This window comes from Conger conger, chromosome 13 (genome assembly GCF_963514075.1).
Source record: "Conger conger chromosome 13, fConCon1.1, whole genome shotgun sequence".
Taxonomy (NCBI): Eukaryota; Metazoa; Chordata; class Actinopteri; order Anguilliformes; family Congridae; genus Conger; species Conger conger.
The window spans coordinates 9,659,063-9,679,027 of NC_083772.1; the positions used below are offsets into that span (position 1 = coordinate 9,659,063).

A 19,965-nucleotide genomic window follows, 5' to 3' on the forward strand; every position below is an offset into this window, starting at 1 on the left:
GCAGTTTCTTTCCAGCTGTCTTACACAGTTAGTGACTGAAATATGAAGTGAAATAAACTGGTTCAGTCATTAAATTATTATTTGGCATATTTTATTCAACAGTATTTTAAATACAACATATATACAGAGCTAACGGAAAATGATTAATTGTATTTTTACATGTGCAGTAGTTCTGACAGTAGTGCAGTCGTCCTGAAAGGGAAAACAAGTAGTGTTGTGGGAGTTTTCGCCATATCTCTACATTCCACAATGCCACAATGCATGTGAACTGAATTTGCCAGTGAGCCACTGTTCAGTTGTCCTTATAAGCAGTGAGTCCGGGCACATCGCCTTTGTTTATCTTCCAACTTCAGCTGCTTGTCCACGCAGTACCCTCTTGGGTCCATCTGAGCGCAGCCATCATGTACGTTCCACAAGTTTTTTTTCAGGCTGTCAGATCCAGTTTGCAGCTTCCCGCTGACACGGTGACACGGTTGTTCCCGTGGTTACGGTCACCTGGACACGCCCGCCTGCTCCTGCCCCCCCAGCCCGTCCAGCAGAGCCTGGGTGTTGATCATGGCCAGCTCCTCGTCGTCGACCCACTCTGCCTCCGGAGGGGGAGGGGCGGGCCTACCTCTCGCCGGGCGGGGGGTCTCGGACCTCCGCGGGGCGTTGAAGGTCTTCTTCAGAGACGGCGAGGCGCTGGTCCATAGCGGGCTGAGCGGAGGCGGCGAGGGGATGCGTGACAGGAAGTCCAGGCCTCGCTTCCTCTTTAGGCTTTTGGGGTCCCGGTCCTCTGAAGTGGCCGCTGGTGAAGGTGGCCTCTTGCCCACAGGGGTAAACAGCCCTGAGGTTCGCACTGACTGCTGGGGTATTTGCCCATTCACCTGTATGCAAAATAGAGTTTGTTTGTTCAGTGCATGTTAATGTTCCATAATTTCTTTATATAGTAGGTTATATCTGAGCAGACACACACAGAGACACACAGAGACACACAGAGACACACAGAGACACACAGAGACACAGAGAGACACAGAGAGACACAGAGAGACACAGAGAGACACAGAGAGACACAGACAGACACACAGAGACACACAGAGACACACAGAGACACACAGAGACACACAGAGACACACAGAGACACCACCGTAGGACTGCGAAGCTCACACCGGCCAAAGGACCACAGCAATCACTACTGCACCATGAGGTCCCTCACTGGTTGATGTTATGGGAGTTAAGAACTGCCCCACTGGACTCCTGGCTTCAGTTTGCACAGATACGGTGATACGGTCAGTATTCCATTACGAACTGAGGGGTACATCACAGCACCTAGCACCTGCTGTCCTACTTGCCATTTTTGGAGATGGACCCACTTGTCTTGGAGACAGCAAAGAAATCTGGACGTTTGAAGGGAAAAAATGTGAAAGCTTCTCTTCCGCCATCTGGAAGAAGTGCTCGTTGCCCTGGTAATGGAGTGACAGACAAACATGTCAAGGATGAACAGGGAAATTACTACCAGACTGCTGGCTGGGAGCTGGTCACAGTAATCTCCCGCAAGTCATCTCTGATTTCACAGCAATGTAAATTACATCTTTGAAGTTGCAAAATGCAAGCGATTCACTGTTAAAAACCAGATAAATAAGTCAATCTCAACAAGTATTTTATTTTTTTGCTAAATAAGACAAAAAATATTGCCAATGGGACAAGAAACTGCTTAAAACAAACTCATATTTTCTACTTCAGTGAGAAAGAAGATTATAAGTGTTATTATACAACTAAAAAGGAGTAATTTTTGCAGTGTTTGTCCTTTTGGAGAAAGAGTCAGCAGAACTGTTCTTGGGGAGAGTTTGGGGCAGTGGAGCAGTACCTGTGCGATGTTCCTCAGGTGAGCGCAGGCCTCCTGTAGGTGCGGCTCTTTAGGGTTGGTGGAGAAGAGGGCCAGCTCGCCCGCGAACAGGGCGGGTATGGCCGCGGGGGCCTGATGCCCAAGCTGCAGGTTACTCAGGGCCAGCAGGGCCTGAGGCTTCACCAGCTCCTCCAGAGCCAGCTGTGCCAGGCTGGTGTTGATCCGCACAGACACGAAGTCCTGATGCCCGTCCGCCAGGTACAGGACAGGGGAGGGGCCTGCATCGAGGACAGGGCAATCAGGTCCACGAACCATCCCATCCATCCATCCATCCATCATCTAACCCGCTTATTCCTGGCTTGAGCCTATCCCAGCATGCATTAGGGCTAGAGACAGGAATACACCCTAGACAGGTCGCCTATTCGTCACAGACCAACCATCCCCGAACCACACACTGCCAAAGAAAAGACATGAGGGAATAGAACATTCTAGAAGGAAATGAGGACTAGATATGAGAATGGGAAAGGGCCATGCATTACAAGAAAGGTGGGGAAAAAAAGAGAGAGGGGAGAGGTAGGTTCTGAGCATTGATCTGATGCGGTTGTTAATTATACATTATTTCGTTCATTGCAATATGTCTCTCTCTCAGGCAAGCAGCCAGGAAACTGTAAAACTGAAGAAATTATAATTGAATATTGAGCAGGTGACACTTTGTCCATTTGCAGAGGTGGAAAGACCAGAGGTCCTGCTATGCATTTCTTCCACCGAAGTCAGTCAGCTAAATTCACTAATTACAACCTCCGGAATAACGGTGCTAACTGGGCAAATCCAGGTCATTGTAACATAATACTGGGGAGGTCTTTTACTTCCTGAACCAGGATTTTCCACTTCTGTTCATTTGTCTATTGTAAAGGTGTAAAGGTACATACAGAAGGTCCACATAGCAGCCATCCTGCACCATCTACACCAGTTCAACAAATTACTGCTTTGAATCTAGAGAAGACTCACGAGCCTGTGTGGCACTCACCGTGTCTGTCAGCAATGGAGATGACATACCCCGCCGTGTCCACCTCCCCACACACAGGACGAAAAGCTGGACTCTGGAGAGTCCTGAAGCTCAAGGCCACTCGGGGCTGGAACAGCTCAGGCAGGGAGTCCAGAGAGGCCTATACGGGAGAAAATGATAAATCGTAAGTCATCAGTGAACATCTCTTCCACGAGAACGTTGATGGAGCACATTTACTGCAGGGATCTCCTCTAAGGGCGGCCTGTAGCGTAATGGTTAAGGTACACGACTGGGACCTGCAAGGTTGGCGGTTCGATCCCCGGTGTAGCCACAATAAGATCTGCACAGCCCTTGAGCAAGGCCCTTAACCCTGCGTTGCTCCAGGGGAGGATGGTCTCCTGCTTAGTCTAATCAACTGTACATCGCTCTGGATAAGAGCGTCTGCCAAATGCCATTAATGTAATACTTTAATGGTACCTGAATGTGCTGGAACTGTGTTTTCTTCACGACGGTGAGCTGGACCGCAGCCCTGCCGGTTTGCTTCTTGCCCTGGGACGTGGCGAGCTGGTAAACCCTGTACCTGCACCCCTCCTTCAGCAGGGAGCGGAGCTCGGCAGAGGGGCGCCAGATGTTCAGGAGGTACACTGGAGGGACGGATTGGGGAGGGCAGGGTCACGGGTGCACTCTACGGTTCTGGAGAGGCCCACCGGAGTGCCCGTGTGCTGCCATTAAAAGGGTAAAGAAACGCAGAGGCGGGAGCTCACCGCTGCCACCCTGCCGGTCCCTGGAGTCGCAGGCGCTCAGCTTCCACACGGGGGTGACGTCCCGGTCGGAGCAGCCCCCCTGGCCCTCCTGAGCCTCCGCCAGGGCCTGCCGAAAACGCTCCTGCAGCCTGGCCTGCCTCTCCTGTCCCAGCGACTGCCTGTAGCCGCTCAGGACGGCCAGCTGCTGCTCGCTCAGACAAGACTGTAAAACACACACACACACACACACACACACACACATCTGACTTTAAAACCCTAAAAATAAAAAAATAACACATTTAGTTTGGTTCTGAATAGGGCTTTATCTCTGATGATCATCTGTAGTAGAGACTAGGTTTAGCTCAGGGTTTTGTGCAATCCTTGCCCTTCCAATGGCTAATTTGTTGTACATGATGTGGAAAATGAATGCAAATCTGTTGACAATAAAACAATAACATGTTCTGAACGTTTGTTTTTCACATATTGAAGTTGATCACTCGACAAGGGCTCTAATGGCTGTTCTCTTAAATAGCTATACTGCAAGTAATGCACCTTAGAATTACAATTTCACATCATCTTAATCTAACTGGGAGCTAGAACAGTTTCTTTTTGAACATTTAGAAATTCAGCCACAGAAAGGGCAGGTTTATACGGTAGATGTTGATATGTTCAAACAGGCTAAACCTTCTGAGAAAACAACTCTGGTGCATATCAAAGCTGTGCAAAACTTATCAGTATCTGATGTTCTGCCCACTTGTATCTGAAACTGCCCCTGGCTGTTTTCTGGCTTTCTTTATATGAAAGGTTAATGATATTTCCATGGAAACAGTGAGCAGTGGCACCACTGATAAATTACACATATCTTCAAGGTGTACATCAGGCCTTGGAGACAAACATAATCCTAGTGGATGTACAGTGCATTTGAAATTCACGATACGCTGAGAAAGACAAATGCAACGTTCATGGAACCATTTCTCAATGGTGCCTCATGCGGAACACTTTGATCTGCTACAAAATACAGGTCAGAACGAATCGTGTGTTAGCCTGTGAGTCTATGAGTCTGACTCTACGGGCTCAACCCAATCGCTTATTTTATTCTTCCTTCTGTCGACATTACAACCCGTTAGGTTAGGCTACTGTAGGAGTGAGTGAGTGAGGAGATTCACAAAGAATCCTTCAGCATAGAAACATGAGTGCATCCTTTTACAAAAGTACTTTTACAGAATGCTAAACATATGAACGATCGACCCGTGGCACGTCTGTAATTGACACGGCTTCAAGCCGATCGAAGGAGTGAGGATTTGCCCAATTCACATTTTCTGAGTTTCTCCATCCTGTTCTCTGACGGGTGAAGTCGGGAGCGTGAAAAGAACGGAAAGGAAAGGAAGTAAAAATGAATAACTTGCGAAGAGCCCTGCGACTCTGAGCCCCTTCACCTCCAGATAAGCGGGGTCAGTCTCCACAGCCTCGTGCAGCTCCTCCCCGTCCTGCAACGCCTCAATCTCCTGCCGAGTCAACCTTCGTCTTCTGCTTTTGGCTTTGGCCTTTGCTGTGGAATAAGTCTCATTACTCGGCTGTACGTGTGCCAGTTTCATTCCGTATTAAGGTAACACCGCCGGTTCTGGTGTGGCGTCACTTACTCTCCTGCTCCTTCTCAAACTGGGCTTGTATCCTGGCGAACAGGACCTCCATGGCTTTGTGTTTTCCGTCACTGTGCCTTCTAGCTTCTCGTTCTTCGTTACGGTTGTTACGGAACACAAAGCCCCCGCCTGGCTTCTTTTCCATCCACTGCCAGATAAATGAATGAATTCAATTATTGACTGAAAAAAACCAAAAAAAAAAAGCTACATTGAGATTCAAATCTTTCTCTTTAGTAATGAATCTAATCAGAGCAGAGGGGCTTAGACTGCCAGCGTGTGCAGCATAGGTACGACAAACATCGTACAAAGATTGCAGTGAGAAAAGAAGAGATTTAAATGTTTGAATCTCTAGAACATTTAAAACGTGCAATTTTCATCATCTGAAATCTAGCCTTTGTGAGCAGGTGAAGACTCCACCATTCAAAGGTCTTCAGCTGCTCTAAAGACTGTAGTAGTTTTGGGCAGTTTTACTGAGGGATGAAAAATTTACATGCCTGGGTTGGGTAGCTCCTCAACACCACTACGTCCACACAACCAACCAGGCCCCCGTTGCAGTACAGGGAGGAGAGGGGCAGCCGGAAAGGACGAGGGTCACAGTGGAAGCCGAGCTTGGCGTCCCAACGAGCCGGCCTGGTGCTATTGGCAGAAATCTGAAAGCAGAGGTTCAGAGGCCAGGCGGTTAATGTGCAGGGTTTGTGATTTGCTTCACGAATGGTAAATGGTAAATGGTTGGCATTTATATAGCGCCTTTATCCAAAGCGTTGTACAATTGATGCTTCTCATTCACCCATTCATACACACACTCGCACACCGACGGCGATTGGCTGCCATGCAAGGCGCCGACCGGCTCGTCAGGAGCATTTGGGGGTTAGGTGTCTTGCTCAGGGACACTTCGACACAGCCCGGGCGGGGGATCGAACCGGCAACCCTCCGACTGCCAGACGACTGCTCTTACTGCCTGAGCCATGTCGCCCCGTCACGAGGCACACGGAGAGTTTGGCGGTGTCTCAGGTGACCCCTCACCTTCAGCATGAGCGATTCTGGGGCCTCCAGCGGCGAGCAGGCGTCCTGGGACCCCACCAGCTCCGCCCCGTGGGTCACCACCTTCCCGCCCACTGCCAGACGGCCCTTCAGCAGCATGGCGGTCAGCGGGGCATCCAGCAGGGCCTTGATGGCATACCACCCGTCCGTTACCCAGATCACCGCACCCGGCAAGCCCCCTGCCCTGACACCAGAACCAGGGGAGGTCTTGCTCTCTGGTGGCACTGGTCCTGCGGAAGGGCCAGAGCTGGGGGAGGCGACGCCACAGATGCAGAGCACCATGGTCTTTGCAGGCGTGTCGTCCCTTTCCATGATCTTCCTCAGAGCCGACCTCCGGCTCCGGTCCACCTCTACGTCGTACCTGAACACCATACGATTGGATTTATTCCGGCCCTTATTTCGCCGTTTGTAATATAATTTTCGTTTTGTATTGTAAATAAAAATATATACCTATATTTGAGTTGCAGCAGCACCTGCTCCGGGGTCAGGCAGTAACCGCCCATCACTGAAGGGAAGGCCCGCTCCATGGAGGCCCGTTTCCAGACCACCCACCGGTAGTGATTGTACAGCCAGCCCTCGCTGATTAGTTTGGGGTCAACCCCAGGGGTGTCGCACAGGGCCCTGTGGAAGACCTAATGATTCCATGTACGATATACTCAAATACCCACTCACTAGCCTGTGCGCCGGGCTGGATGTGCCATAATAATAATAAACATTTTGAGTAAAACACTGTGCTCTGCTGGGAATACTATCAAAGAACCTCAGCATCATTAATTACATTACATTACATTTATGGCATTTGGCTGACGCTCTTATCCAGAGTGACGTACAGTTGATTAGACTAAGCAGGAGACAATCCTCCCCAGGAGCAATGCAGGGTTAAGGGCCTTGCTCAAGGGCCCAACGGCTGTGCGGATCTTATTGTGGCTACACCGGGGATCGAACCGCCAACCTTGCAGGTCCCAGTCATTTACCTTAACCACTACGCTACAGGCCGCCCCAGCATCAGTCATAGTACTGAACAGATTGCTGAATGTCTGAAGACTACAATACAACACTAAACTACAATAACATATTATATCATCTAAAATAATTAAATCACTGCTTGCCTTGTGACTTTAATTTTTAATTAAATGAATTGGCATGTTATAAAAAGCTGCCAGATGGACCATTCTCCGTAAGGACAGGACACATTCACTCGCAGCTGCTAAAGATTTAAAAAACACGCACCTGTAGAACTCCTCCTTCCCCACTGTGCCGTCGTCGCTCGGGATGAGCTGGCCCCCGTCCGCCAGCTGGACCCCGTCCCCGGCCGTCAGCACCTCCGCCCTGAAGAAGTCCCCGCAGCGGAGACGGAAGGACTCGGCGCGGTCGCCGCTGATCTGGGAGACCCCATGGGGGACCCCATGTGCATAGAGCTGGAGAGAAGAGGGGAGAACAACATACCCAAAACAATAACATCAGACATCAAGGACAAAGCATCATCAAACAGGAAATTCATCAAAATGCCTTTTTTTTTCCATGGGTGGGTGAGGGTGTATAACTAAAGTGAAGAGTGAGTTTAAAACGGGTGGGTACCTCTTTCGGAGTATGCAGGGCCGGGCACCTCCCCCCTACAGCGGTTCTCAGGGACACTCTGGTCACCCCTGAGGTTTTGGCCAGGAACAGGCTGCCCGGCTGGGGCCTGATGGTCTGCCGCTTCTTCTTCCTGATCCTCATGTCCTGCAGGTCCCGCGCCAGCTGCAGGTTCTGCAACGTCGGCACATCTGCGAACGGCGAACCGCAGCTCCGATCAGCAGAGCTTTCCCGTGTACACTTCATGAGGACAGATCCACCAACCATTCAAAACGGACACATTGGGCTGCATATCAGCCACATAAACATTACATTACATTCATTTGGCAGACATTCTTATCCAGAGCGATGTACAGTTGATTAGACTAAGCAGGAGACAATCCTCTCCTGGAGCAATGCAGGATTGCTCAAGGGCCCAACGGCTGTGTGGATCTGATTTGGGCGACACTGGGGATCGAACCACCAACCTTGTGTGTCCCAGTCATGTACCTCAACCACTATGCAACAAGCCACCCAAAACTACATGGATTTGGCACTTGCATGAGAATGATCTACACCATTATTAATGTCCATGTCGCCATGTGTTTATAACTTAAGTAAGGAAAAGCTCCAACAAAGGCCTTTTAGGAGCCCATGGTGTAGTTACCCGAGCTGCTAGTCTCATGGTCCCACGGTGAGGGAGGTGCCGACGTGGACCCCTCCGCTTCTGCTTCCCTCTCTGCAGGGACACTCGGGATGACTGGGCCCTGCCCACTTTCGGCACGAGCACAGGCACTGTGTGGTGCGGCCCGGTGGGTGCCTGATTCCTGAATGGACCTCTTCTCTTCATTACCTGGATGGGAGGCAGAACCTGGCGTTTCCCTAAAAGGGGGAACGAACAGGGGAGGCAGAGGAGGAGTCCCAGAGCGGCCGGAGGACGGCGGTCCGGGGCCCTGTCCCAGGGGGGTGCTATTGGGCTGGATTTTCCTGAAGGGGGGCACAAAGGTACTGGGAGGCCCCCTTGACTCCGGTGGAGGACCGGTTCCCTGGACCTCGGGCTTGGGACACTTCCGAAAAGGGGGCACAAACACAGCACCCCTGGGATTCGCTGGCTTAACGTCCTGAAGGAAGGAGCCCGGGACGACAGTCTGTGGTTCCGTCTTTCTGTGCCTCTGGTCCAACGTGCCCTTTTTATCCCTGCAGTTGGTAGCAATCCCCCAAATATGTGTGAGTAACCGGAAAAAATAAACATACTGAAGATTTTTCTCTTTGAGTTTGAGACGTACCCAGGGGGTCGAGTGACATTAGGTTGAAGTGGCACACCATATCTGAAGATTCTCCTGTCCCTTAATGTAACTGAAAAAAAGAACAACAACATACTTTAAATCAACTGCCGAAATGCACACAGAGTTGGCAATTCTATTAAACCGTGAACATGAAGGAGTTTGAATGAATGACTTTAGCACCATTTGGGCTGCTCTTCACAGGAGTGAACACCGCCCGTTTATCGCAGTCTGACGTTTGGTCAAAGTCTGCCAGGAGCCGTCTTTTGAGAGGAGGCTGATCTGTTGGGAAAATAACCGTAAGATTTAAACATGCATGTACATGCTTGTCTTCCTGTTGACAAAAAGCAGTAATAACATGTCTTTTTTTAATGAACTAGCTTACGTTTTCTGAGGCTATAGAACATATTTGGAACTTACTGCATGAAAAGCTAAATCGTAATTTTCAGAGATGCCTTTGCTTCAAGTGTTTTTCAGAATACATTTTGAAACAGTGCTTTGACAGAATGTGACTCACAAAAATGTAAAACTTCTTACCTGTAGTGTCCGAATCCTCAGATTTTATCCTTTTTCCAGGCCCTCGGCCCCCCTCAGCCTCGGACCCAGCTGAACCGTGTGCTGTAGCATTCTGCGGGAGAGCCGTTTTCCCTGTGGTCTCCTGGAGGCTCTGCTCCGCAAGGTCCTCATCCTCCAGCAGGGCCTTGGTGCACGCCATGGCCTCCTGCTCCAGGTACCTCTGCTGGGTGTCCGTGCAGTTACCGAGTCCCAGGGAGGGCAGGTTTAGCGAGGAGCTCCTCTGAGCAGTTCCACCTGCGTAGCTCCGAGCTGTCCCACAATCCACCATCTCCACTGCAGCCTTCCCTGGCACAGAGCGTTCCTGGGAGGGGGTGTTACCACCAGGCCACATGGGTGCCTTTCCGATCTCTCGAGTGCTTTGCCGATCTGTAGCTTGGCCTTGGCTTATTGATCCTTGTGGAAGGTGCGTTGGTACAACCGAATGTTCAGTTCTGTCAGATTTCACAGGCAAAAGATTTGCGCTTGAAAGACCCATTTCAGAGACCAACACAGGCTTCTCATCAACACTGCTGATGCCAGGAACAGTTTTTTCTGGATTATGATGAGCAGAACTGCTTTTATTTCTTACAGGTTCCTCCTTCATTTCTTCACTGAATACATGGTCCAAATTATCGCAGTCTCTGAATTTTGCCTTTGCCTCCTCAAGAGCTCTAACTGAAACAGTTACCCCATTACCCCTGGCTGTGCTGAAACCGGAAGTACACTTCCATGCATTACCATAAGAACCACCTTTCACTTTTAAACCGTTTACTTGGGTCTCTACTTTGATTTTGTCATTGGAACGGTCTTTTAACGCAACCTCCTTTTCACAAGTGTTCTTCGCTGAGGGGGAAAGCCCCTTCCCGATATCAGGGCTAAAACCACACCCGCTTTCACGGAGAGGGTTCAGAACTGAACTAATTGTGCATTCCATTTTGAGAGATCTTCCAGGTTCTCCACTTTCAACATCACAGGATTCATCAAGAAGTTTCTTGGCTTTCAGAAGGGCATTCTTGGACACAGACACCCCTTTACCACTTGCAGTGCTAAACCCACAATTATTATAATTATTTTTCACAGGATCCTTTTTATGGGCGGATGTGGAATTCTCATATAGGGTTTCCACTTTCACTTCACCAATTTCAGGCGTTTCAGTAGCATTATCGCAGTCTGCGAATCTAGCTTTTGCCTCTTGGAGGGCCTTGAGGGAAATGGACACTCCTTTACCACTGGCTGTGCTAAAACCACAACCGTTTTTGTGCTGAGGATCGCAAGCTGAACCCTTCATAAATTCCAGTCTGTCGGGTTCCAGATGTTGTTTATCGTCACATTCCTTCAGAAGTGCATGTGCCCTCAGGAGGGCTTTCTTGGATACAGACACCCTCTTACCTCCAGCAGAGCTGAACCCGTAATTAACTTTCCCCAAATTACTGTTCGGTTCACAGGACTTTGCATTTGTATTCCCCTCTCTTGATCCATTAGCGGTTGCACTGTCCACAATCCCGTCACTGTTTTCGAACATATCCTTCACTTCAAGAAGAGCCTTTGCTGAAATGGACACGCCCTTACCACTGGCAGAAACAAATCCAGAACCGGTCGGCATTGGATTCATTGGCCTGCTGCAGGTTTCCCCATTGATACGGTCTATTACCGCCCCAGGAATTTCACACTCAGTTTGCTCATCACAGTCCTGAAACAAAGCCTTTGCCTGTTCAAGGGCATTTGGCGAAATGGACACACCTTTTCCACTGGCGGTCCTAAAACCTCTACTGTTTCCACCCAGAAGACTGTGAGAGGAATCATGCCCGTTACACAATCTGGAGGTCCTCCCAGGTTCTGGAGTTTTCACTTCTGCACGTTCAATAAGACGAGATTGAGCATATTGAAGGGATTTATCAGACACGGTTACCTTCTTACCACCAGCAGTGCTGAAGACACAATTGTCTCGAGTGTTGCAAGTTGAAATATTACCGCTGCCTTCAACTAAAGCAACTGTCATCTGGCATGATCCAGAGATATCACCAAATTCATTTGAGGTGGTTTCCACAAGTGCTTTTTCAGCCACGGACACTTTGTTCCCACATGGTGTGCTACAGCCTACATTGCTTACACTGTCCATGTTAGGCGTTTCTTCTCTAGAGTGCTTTTCTACATGCGTGATATCAGGTTTGTCAGTCTGATAATCAGCAGATGTTCTCTGCACAGCATCATTCTCACTTTTGCATTGCTCAGAAGTGGCTTTACCACTGTTAGTTGTGTCAGCACACTTGTCTGGTAGCTCTTTGTTTTTGATCTCAACTCTCTGCCCCTCTTGCTCATCTGCACGGTACCCTCGTCCATGTGTGCTTGGTGGATTCACCTCTAAATCTGTGAACATTTCCCTTGCTTTCCTCAAATGTCTCTCCGAGACATTTACAGCATTCCCGCCGGCAGTTTTGAAACCAGCGCCATGCTTAGTGCTCAGGCTATTGGGATGGTTATAAGAAACGTCCAACTTTTTACCGCGGTCTCTCTGAAGACTGCCTTTTGTACAAACAGCCCAGGGTTGCTTAAAGACATCTTTGGCCACACAGACCTTTTCTCCCTCTGCTGAATTAAGGGCAGGTGTAGAAGGCAGGTGTTCATCTGACCTTTCATCAGTGTCTACTCCATTTTGTGCACCCAGAGGTAATAAACCTCCTGGAAAATGAGTCCCCGTACCTTCTAAATTGTTTCTGACAGCAGGCATTTGGTGAGAGGAATCGATGAGAGGAAAGTCAGGCTCTCCAGGTGGGAGGATTGGTTCAGGAACGGTACAGACTTCCCGAATTGTTTGGGTATCTCTAGCTGGCAGACCCACTTCTACTTCTACTGCTCCTGCTGAAAGGCCCATCTTCTTAATGCAGTGGTTCTGGTTAATATCATTGCTCCTCGGAGTGCCAAATGTCACATGGGGGCCTGGAATGTGTCTGGCTCTTTGCACCGTGGTGACAGCAGCATTTAAACGAGATGGATCTGTGCTCAGGTCACGCACAGAATTCTGTGATGGAAAGCAACCACTATCTAAATCATCAAAGACCTTTGAGGCCCTTTTAAGAACTTCCTTTGACACAGTGATTTTCTTTCCACTTGCACAAGAAAAGCTCCCAAAATCACAATTGCTCTCAGGGACCAAAGATGGAGTTGGGTGCTTAGGATGCAAAGTGGCATGACATTTTGTACTCTTGTCAGAATGGTCACAATTCAAGATGTCCACAGGTTTGCTTTTAAAGCCAGAGTCCTGTCTATTTTGCTTGTGGCAAGAAATAGCACTTAATTTCTCTGACAAACTTGAATCAGTGAGTAGTTTTCTAGGAGGCGGTCTCTCACAGTCAGCAGAGCTGAAACTATCATCAAAGTCTATGCCTGTTAGGAAATCAGGATCTAGCTCCTTATCACCAGGATGATTATAGGCGACTTCATCTGAACCAGTAGAAGTTGACTTTGCCTGCTTAAACTGTGTAAACTCAAACTGGCTGTTGGCCTCCTCGAAAAGGCTGCACAGCTCTGTGACATCAGCTCTCTGCGAGGCTGTCAAACAACCGAAGGCCTCGGAGGCTTTCTGCTCCGAGGACGGCAAGATGACTAAGGGCGCAGCGATTAGTCTGACTGAACCTTTCGACATCCCAGTTTCTGCTTCAACTTTACTCACAGTGTGAAAATCGGTGCGGCTGGCTCTGAGTGGATCTTCCGAGAGCTTTTCATCTTCAATATCCTTGAACAGCTGCTTGGCTTTCAGCAGATTTGCAGAGGACAAATGTATCATGCTGTTGGAGGCTGTTTTGAAGCCGACAAAACCAGGATTTGGAGAACTGCCCTGGAGAGAACTGCGGGGGGAACTTGCTTTACTCAGAGATGAACAGTGCCGAACTGCAGCTGTATTACCAACTGAGGAGCTTCTGGTACCCTTGTAATAACTCATGTGATTCCTCTCTGTTGACTCAGATATTTGAGGCCCCTTTCCCTTTTTCATCTGACTATCCTCCACACCCTCATCAAGCAATGCTTTTGCCCTCTGTAAGGCTTCCTGTGGTATAGAAATAATTTTGTTGCTAGCCATTTTAAAACCTACAGGTGCAAGATTCTCAGGTACTTTTCTGGAGCTAGAAATATTCCTGATGTCTGATGATCCAGGAAGTGTGGCATCTGACGTGGTGGTGTGGTAGCCACTATCACGCCTCTGGCTGCCACAGGTTGTGAGTTTTGTGTCGGATGCACTGAGAAGGCCGCTCATTCCAGGGATCTGGATGGATGCAGTACTGTGACTGGGACAGTCAATAAGGTCACGGTCAGGGTAATCATCATCAGCAGATCCAGGCTTTTCCGTCAGTTCGGTAAGGAAAGGTCGACTTGGTCGTTTCGATCGCATTACAGCGAGGCATGCTGTTGCTGAGAAACCGGTGTCAGTATCACAGCCAAGAACGGCGGTACTGCTGCTGAGTTCTCTGCCAGGATTCCGGTCTTGGCTGTAATCCTCTGTGCTGGTAGGGCACAGCAGGGGCACGTAATGGAGCCCACTTTCCGCTCCATTTGAGGCGGTAGGAACTGACCCCATACTGATATCGCCAGCTTGTTCACAAAGTTTTTTACATTCGGATTGGTCTTCGGTGACAGTGTCACTGTGATGCGTCACAATGTCTCTGCTCGATTTCCCATTCAACGATTCACCTTGAAAACAATAAAGAAAGAGAAATAAATAAAAAAAGATATCTACAAAATATAATGCACAACATTTTTATATAAATACTTAGATTGAACTATGAAAGACATACCTGGAATTGGAACCGTTGGGGTGGAAACTGTACGACTCTGGGCAGTCTGACTGAGTTCTGCTTGTCCAGAGAGACGTGGGCTCTGAAGGGAATACACAAATTTTCTGGGAGGCTTCCTGGCGGAGGTGACTGCGGGGCAGCCTTCTGAGGAGGACCCTGGCAGCAGTGGCTGACCTGGCTGGAGGACCATGCCACTCTCCGCCTCAGTACTGCACACACTATTCCCTGGGCCGCTCGCTGGCATGGTGCCAGGGTCCCAGCAGTGCTCTGACTGGGGCAATGGGGATTTTAGTGGCAGCATAGCTGGCTGGGAATCCCCAGATCGTATCCTCCTTGAAGCCTCTGTCCTTTGATGTAGAACGGCTGAATGCAAGGGGCTTACATTCTTTTCCTGAGTGTTAGCCACATTGGTGGGGAGGAGAGAGTCCCACTGTGCAAGTGCACCCCCTGGCACCATAATCTCAGAACTCTTGTTTTTATCACCTTTTACAGTCAATCTCTCCACCTCAGCTCCATCCACCTGCCTTTCAGGCAGCTCCTCGGTGGCCCGTGCAACGCCCCTGTCGAAGGACGAAGGCGCAGCAGAGAAATCGATTTCTGCGCTAGTGTCTGACATATCAGGCAAGGTCAAGGGCGTCCACTGGGTGATGCCACTGCCCTTTGTCTCTGGGGAATTGCCGTGATGAAAGGCGAAGGTGTCGGTCACGTGTTCTGCCTCTCCTGCCATTCTGGCAGGGTCCTCGGGACGACCGCTCTCCAGCGGCGGGGGAGGCGTCAGCTCCGAGGCCACGGCCGAGCCGGCCTGCCTCCTCCTGCCTCTCTCTTTGGTCTTCACCCTCCGTAGCGCAGGACCGCCGCCGCCGCTGAAGAAGATCGACAGGATGTCGTCGGCTCCGTCGAGCACGCTCGCCACCGCGCTGCGCACTTCCCCGTCCTGGATGGCGTCGGGCAACGTCTGCTTCCACAAACCGTCCCTCTCGTCCGCTGAGGGGAGCTCTTGGCAATCACTCTCTTCCATCAGACAACCCAACTGGTTTTTCGCTTCTGTTAATACAATGCAAAAAAAAAAAAAAGTTAATCCAAATGCTAAAATCCATCCTATGAAAATCAAAACGCATTTCTAAAACTGGCAGTAAGAAGTTAGCATATTACACAGGGCAATATAATGTATGCATATCCGGCTTTTCAGTAAAGATCTCCATGCCTGGTAGCCTGCATTCCTACAGCCTGCCAATGAAATGAGCAGTGCACAATGCGTCTTTCACACAAGCCAAATGCACTCAGGCTAAACAGAAACAAATTCTGGGATGGCTTAATTAAAAAAAGTTTACATTCTTTGTTTAGGCCATTTATTAATTGACTTGCAATGTCAGTATAAAAAGTCATTACACTACACATTGTTATTCATCTTCTGAGTCAGCACAAAACAAACAGTTGTTATACTGAGTGGTACTAGACATCTTTGGACCACAAAATTCAATTACACCCTCTGAGACTAAAAATGCAAGAATTGTATTTTCAGCATAAAAATATAGAGAAGCATAAGTCATCTGGTAATATCCCCCAAGGGCTAAAGATATGAATATTTCCCTATTAAGAACTATTGAACTCAGAGGTCAAACTCTTCCTCAATCGCTAAATAATTAATACTTTGCAGATAGCAGAACAAATTGAGTACCTCTGGATGGTTGACCTAACAAGCCATCCGGCTTTTCTGAGATTTCAGCCATTCGGGACACTTTTGACATGGAGGGGAACAGCTCTCTCACAAGCTGAAAGTAAAGACATTAGGAAAGCTTGAGATTATTGCTCAGATATTGCTATGAAACAAAGCAATAGCCATGCTATTTAGTAAAACCGCACTCCCTCACTACAACTTTCTAAAACCAGGGGTTGCACGCTATGCCTTAGTCTGGGATTAATATAGAAGACACTGAAGATCCAAAAGCACAAATCACATGATAACACAATGGATGCATTTATTGAGAGCCGATACATCCATCCATTCATTCATTATCTTAACCCGCTTATCCTGGACAAGGTCGCAGGGGGGCTGGAGCCTATCCCAGCATACATTGGGCGAAAGGCAGGAATACACCCTGGACAGGTCGCCAGTCCATCGCAGGGCACACACACCATTCATTACATTACATTACATTATTGGCATTTGGCAGACGCTCTTATCCAGAGCGACGTACAGTTGATTTGACTAAGCAGGAGACAATCCTCCCCTGGAGCAATGCAGGGTTAAGGGCCTTGCTCAAGGGCCCAACGGCTGTGCGGATGTTATTGTGGCTACACCGGGATTAGAACCACCGCCCTTGTGTGTCCCAGTCATTTACCTTAACCACTACGCTACAGGCCGCCCCATTCACTCACACACTCATACCTACGGGCAATTTAGACTCTCCAATCAGCCTAACCTGCATGTCTTTGGACTGTGGGAGGAAACCGGAGTACCCGGAGGAAACCCACGCAGACACGGGGAGAACATGCAAACTCCGCACAGAGAGGCCCCGGCCGACGGGGATTCGAACCCAGGACCTCCTTGCTGTGAGGCGGCAGTGCTACCCACTGCACCATCCATGCCGCCGTCAGAGCCGATACAGACAAAGATATTCAAATAAGAATATTCAAAGAATCACATACCCTAATTAAGGATTATGAATTAAAAACGACTAATTACAGCTATTATGCAACCTCAATAATGTACTTTCAACATATCCTGTCAGCAGCGTTATAATGAAGGAGCACGGTAACATTATAACTCAACTCCATCTCCCTGTTTTTGTTGAAGTTTCCATCCTGAAGAAAACAGCACATTCATTAATACAATAATACTTCTCATTTTGCACAAAACAGGCCTCTGAGAACAACTCACAATAACACGTTTGTCTCCAGAGGGGCTCACTGGACGGGCTTTGTCCTCGTCCTTAGCTGTGGAGTAGGAGAAAAGAACATGGTGAGCCAGCAACAACAACACTTCAGCACCGAATGAACAAAGCGATTCAGCCTTACTCAGCATCACGGTGGGGGACATGACCGGTGGGGTGTTGAGAGAGCTGGTCCAGGACACGTCGGGGTTCAGCTGTGCGCCCAGGCTTTCAGAAATACTTTTAGCCGAGACGGCCTGCAAACAAACATCATATTTGAGAAAAAGAAAAAAGGAAACCATAACGGTTCAATTGTTAGGCAACCCGTTAAATAGGTTTTCTACTGAAGGGAAATGAAAGATTCCTGTTAAACCAAAGAAAATACAGAAAAGAAAGAAAAAAAGAAAACTGACATGAAATAAGAATGTATTATTATTGTACTTACAGCCATACCCTTTGGCACATTCAGCAATGCTGGAATGAAGAGGAGAACAAGTTACTAATTTGAGGAAGAAGTTAATGAAAAAAATTAATAAATAACTACAATCCCAGAGTTTACATTTTGCAGGTGAGCAAACTTACCAAAATCATCGGGAGCCAGACTTGTATTGCAGATTTTATCTACAGTGTGACTGAAAAGTAAAAATCACTTATATTTAGACATGGACTCCCCCTTGAGAAAATTCTACAAGCATCTAAAATATTCTTTATTGGACTTTCTGGGCGAACAGAAAATTGATATATCATCACTTTGCACAATATGGGCTACATTGTTAAAATGACAAAATTCATTGTAGTCACATGGACTGCTCACACAATGGTGTAACACATTGCAGTCTTCCCAAAACAGGCACACAGCAGACAGAATTACCTGTTCTTAGCAGATCCAAAGAAACCCATACTTGGGTCCACCCATGGTACTGTTTTTGATCCTCCAGCAGCCCCTGGGCATGGTAGAAAAAAAAAAAAAATCAAACTAAACATTGTATTTTAGCTACATTTAAAGCCAGCTGGTATCTAAAATATTCTTTATTGGACTTTCTGGGCCAACAGAAAATTGATATATCATCACATCTTCCAGAAAGGGAACTGTCAACTCAAACTGCTCAGCAAAAGGCACAGCCTGTTAAATTTGGGGATGTCAAAGTCCAGTCCTGCGGGTTTTTGGTGCGTTTCAACACTGATGATTAGCATCGACAGGCTAGGACCCACACACCTCATTCTCAAAGCCTTAATTGGCTGCATACTGAAAGCAAACCACAAAGACCTGCAGACATCGTGGCCCTTGAGGACTGCAGGTTCAGACCCCTCTGCTAACCGAACAACCTGCCTACCTCCATCAGGAGAGAACAGCTCCTCGTCGGTAGTAAGGAGCTCAGGTGACTGAGCAATTTGGCTCTTGAAGATCTTGGGAGTTGAGAAGATCTGGCTGTCCACAGCCGGTTTTTTTCGCAGCGGTGTTTTGAGCGAGGCCTCCTGCACAGGACCCCCCCTGGACGTCTCTGGACCATGCGCCGAGGCGTCATCACTAGCAGTGCTAGCGGTCAGCTCCTCAAACCAGTCGGGACAAAGCGGCCCCAGCTCTTTCACGGTAAGCAAATGACAATTAGTAATATTAGTAATATCGCCAAATTTATCCACCCCAACACCCATGAGGTGTACTCTAAAGGGGGGAGAATCAGTAATTGCCAATCAAGTTGCAGATTTACAATTAAATTCTGGGAGTGCTAAATAAGTTAATAATATAAAAATGTGGTCCAGATTTAAATAAATATAGCAATAAATATGTAGTTTCACTAGGATAGCACCATGACAAGACCAGGACAAGACCAGGACAGACCAGTACAAATTAGTTTACTGAGAACATCTCACCTTGTATAATGTGATGCTGAAAGACATCGAACATAGCCATACGTGTACCTGGATCCAATATTCTTTGGGAAAAGCCAGTCATGTTCCCAGGTCCTGAGCCTGGATTTATTTAGATAGATGAACAGACAATGACATCAATATGTATTTATGGAATGGAGTGCTAGCAAGTACCTTTCTGGCTACTGTAAAATTTAAGCATTTTGACACCATAAAATTAAACATGAATTTCTTTAATCGTCAACTTGAAAATAAATGCGATAAATAAAATCAATATGATGTAGTTATTCAAAATATCTGCCGTACATTTCTTTTCAAGATGACAATAGTGTGTTGACTAACGCAACTAACGTAGCTTATGAGAATGTTGCTTGCTAACGTTGTCTTAAAAGGACTTCTGATCGTGAAGAATTCATACTTGTTTACATTCTGGACACATGTATCATTTCTCGATATTTCCGCCGTGGTAACACGTTTCGACGCGTGGGGGTCAGGCCAGAAGAAATGTTGACAACATTACTTAACACAGTTCCCTAGTTCGCCATCGCTAGATTGCTGCAAATTAAACATAAAAGATAGTCGTTGATGTTACAACAGTAACGGATATTGTTAGCTATCGTGACCTTCTCAGTCATAAAATTATATTTAGCTAGCTACCTAGCTACTTTTTGGGTGATTTATAACTGTGAGGTATGGTGGAATTAGCTAGTTAGCTAGTTTAGCATCATCACACATCAAACTACGTGAGAGAAAACATCACGAAAGCTGATGGCAAATACCTTTTCA

General features: G+C 47.8%; 1 protein-coding gene across 1 annotated transcript; it reads right to left on the bottom strand.

Annotated features, from left to right (window-relative positions):
• Positions 1 to 74: 74 nt before the first annotated feature.
• brca2 (BRCA2 DNA repair associated) lies at positions 75 to 18,963 on the bottom strand. Its single transcript, XM_061217768.1, has 25 exons — positions 18,645 to 18,963; positions 18,182 to 18,254; positions 17,893 to 17,942; positions 17,756 to 17,784; positions 17,456 to 17,567; positions 17,319 to 17,374; positions 16,116 to 16,209; positions 14,471 to 15,481; positions 9,630 to 14,333; positions 9,276 to 9,374; positions 9,096 to 9,165; positions 8,477 to 9,006; positions 7,834 to 8,021; positions 7,486 to 7,673; positions 6,706 to 6,876; positions 6,238 to 6,616; positions 5,709 to 5,864; positions 5,215 to 5,362; positions 5,011 to 5,123; positions 3,596 to 3,797; positions 3,309 to 3,475; positions 2,853 to 2,991; positions 1,847 to 2,103; positions 1,332 to 1,442; positions 75 to 866 (listed from the first exon to the last, which is right to left on the bottom strand). Exons 1-25 carry the CDS (start codon positions 18,961 to 18,963, stop codon positions 492 to 494), a joined length of 9,741 nt encoding a protein of 3,246 aa, XP_061073752.1. The 3' UTR covers positions 75 to 491.
• Positions 18,964 to 19,965: the final 1,002 nt, after the last annotated feature.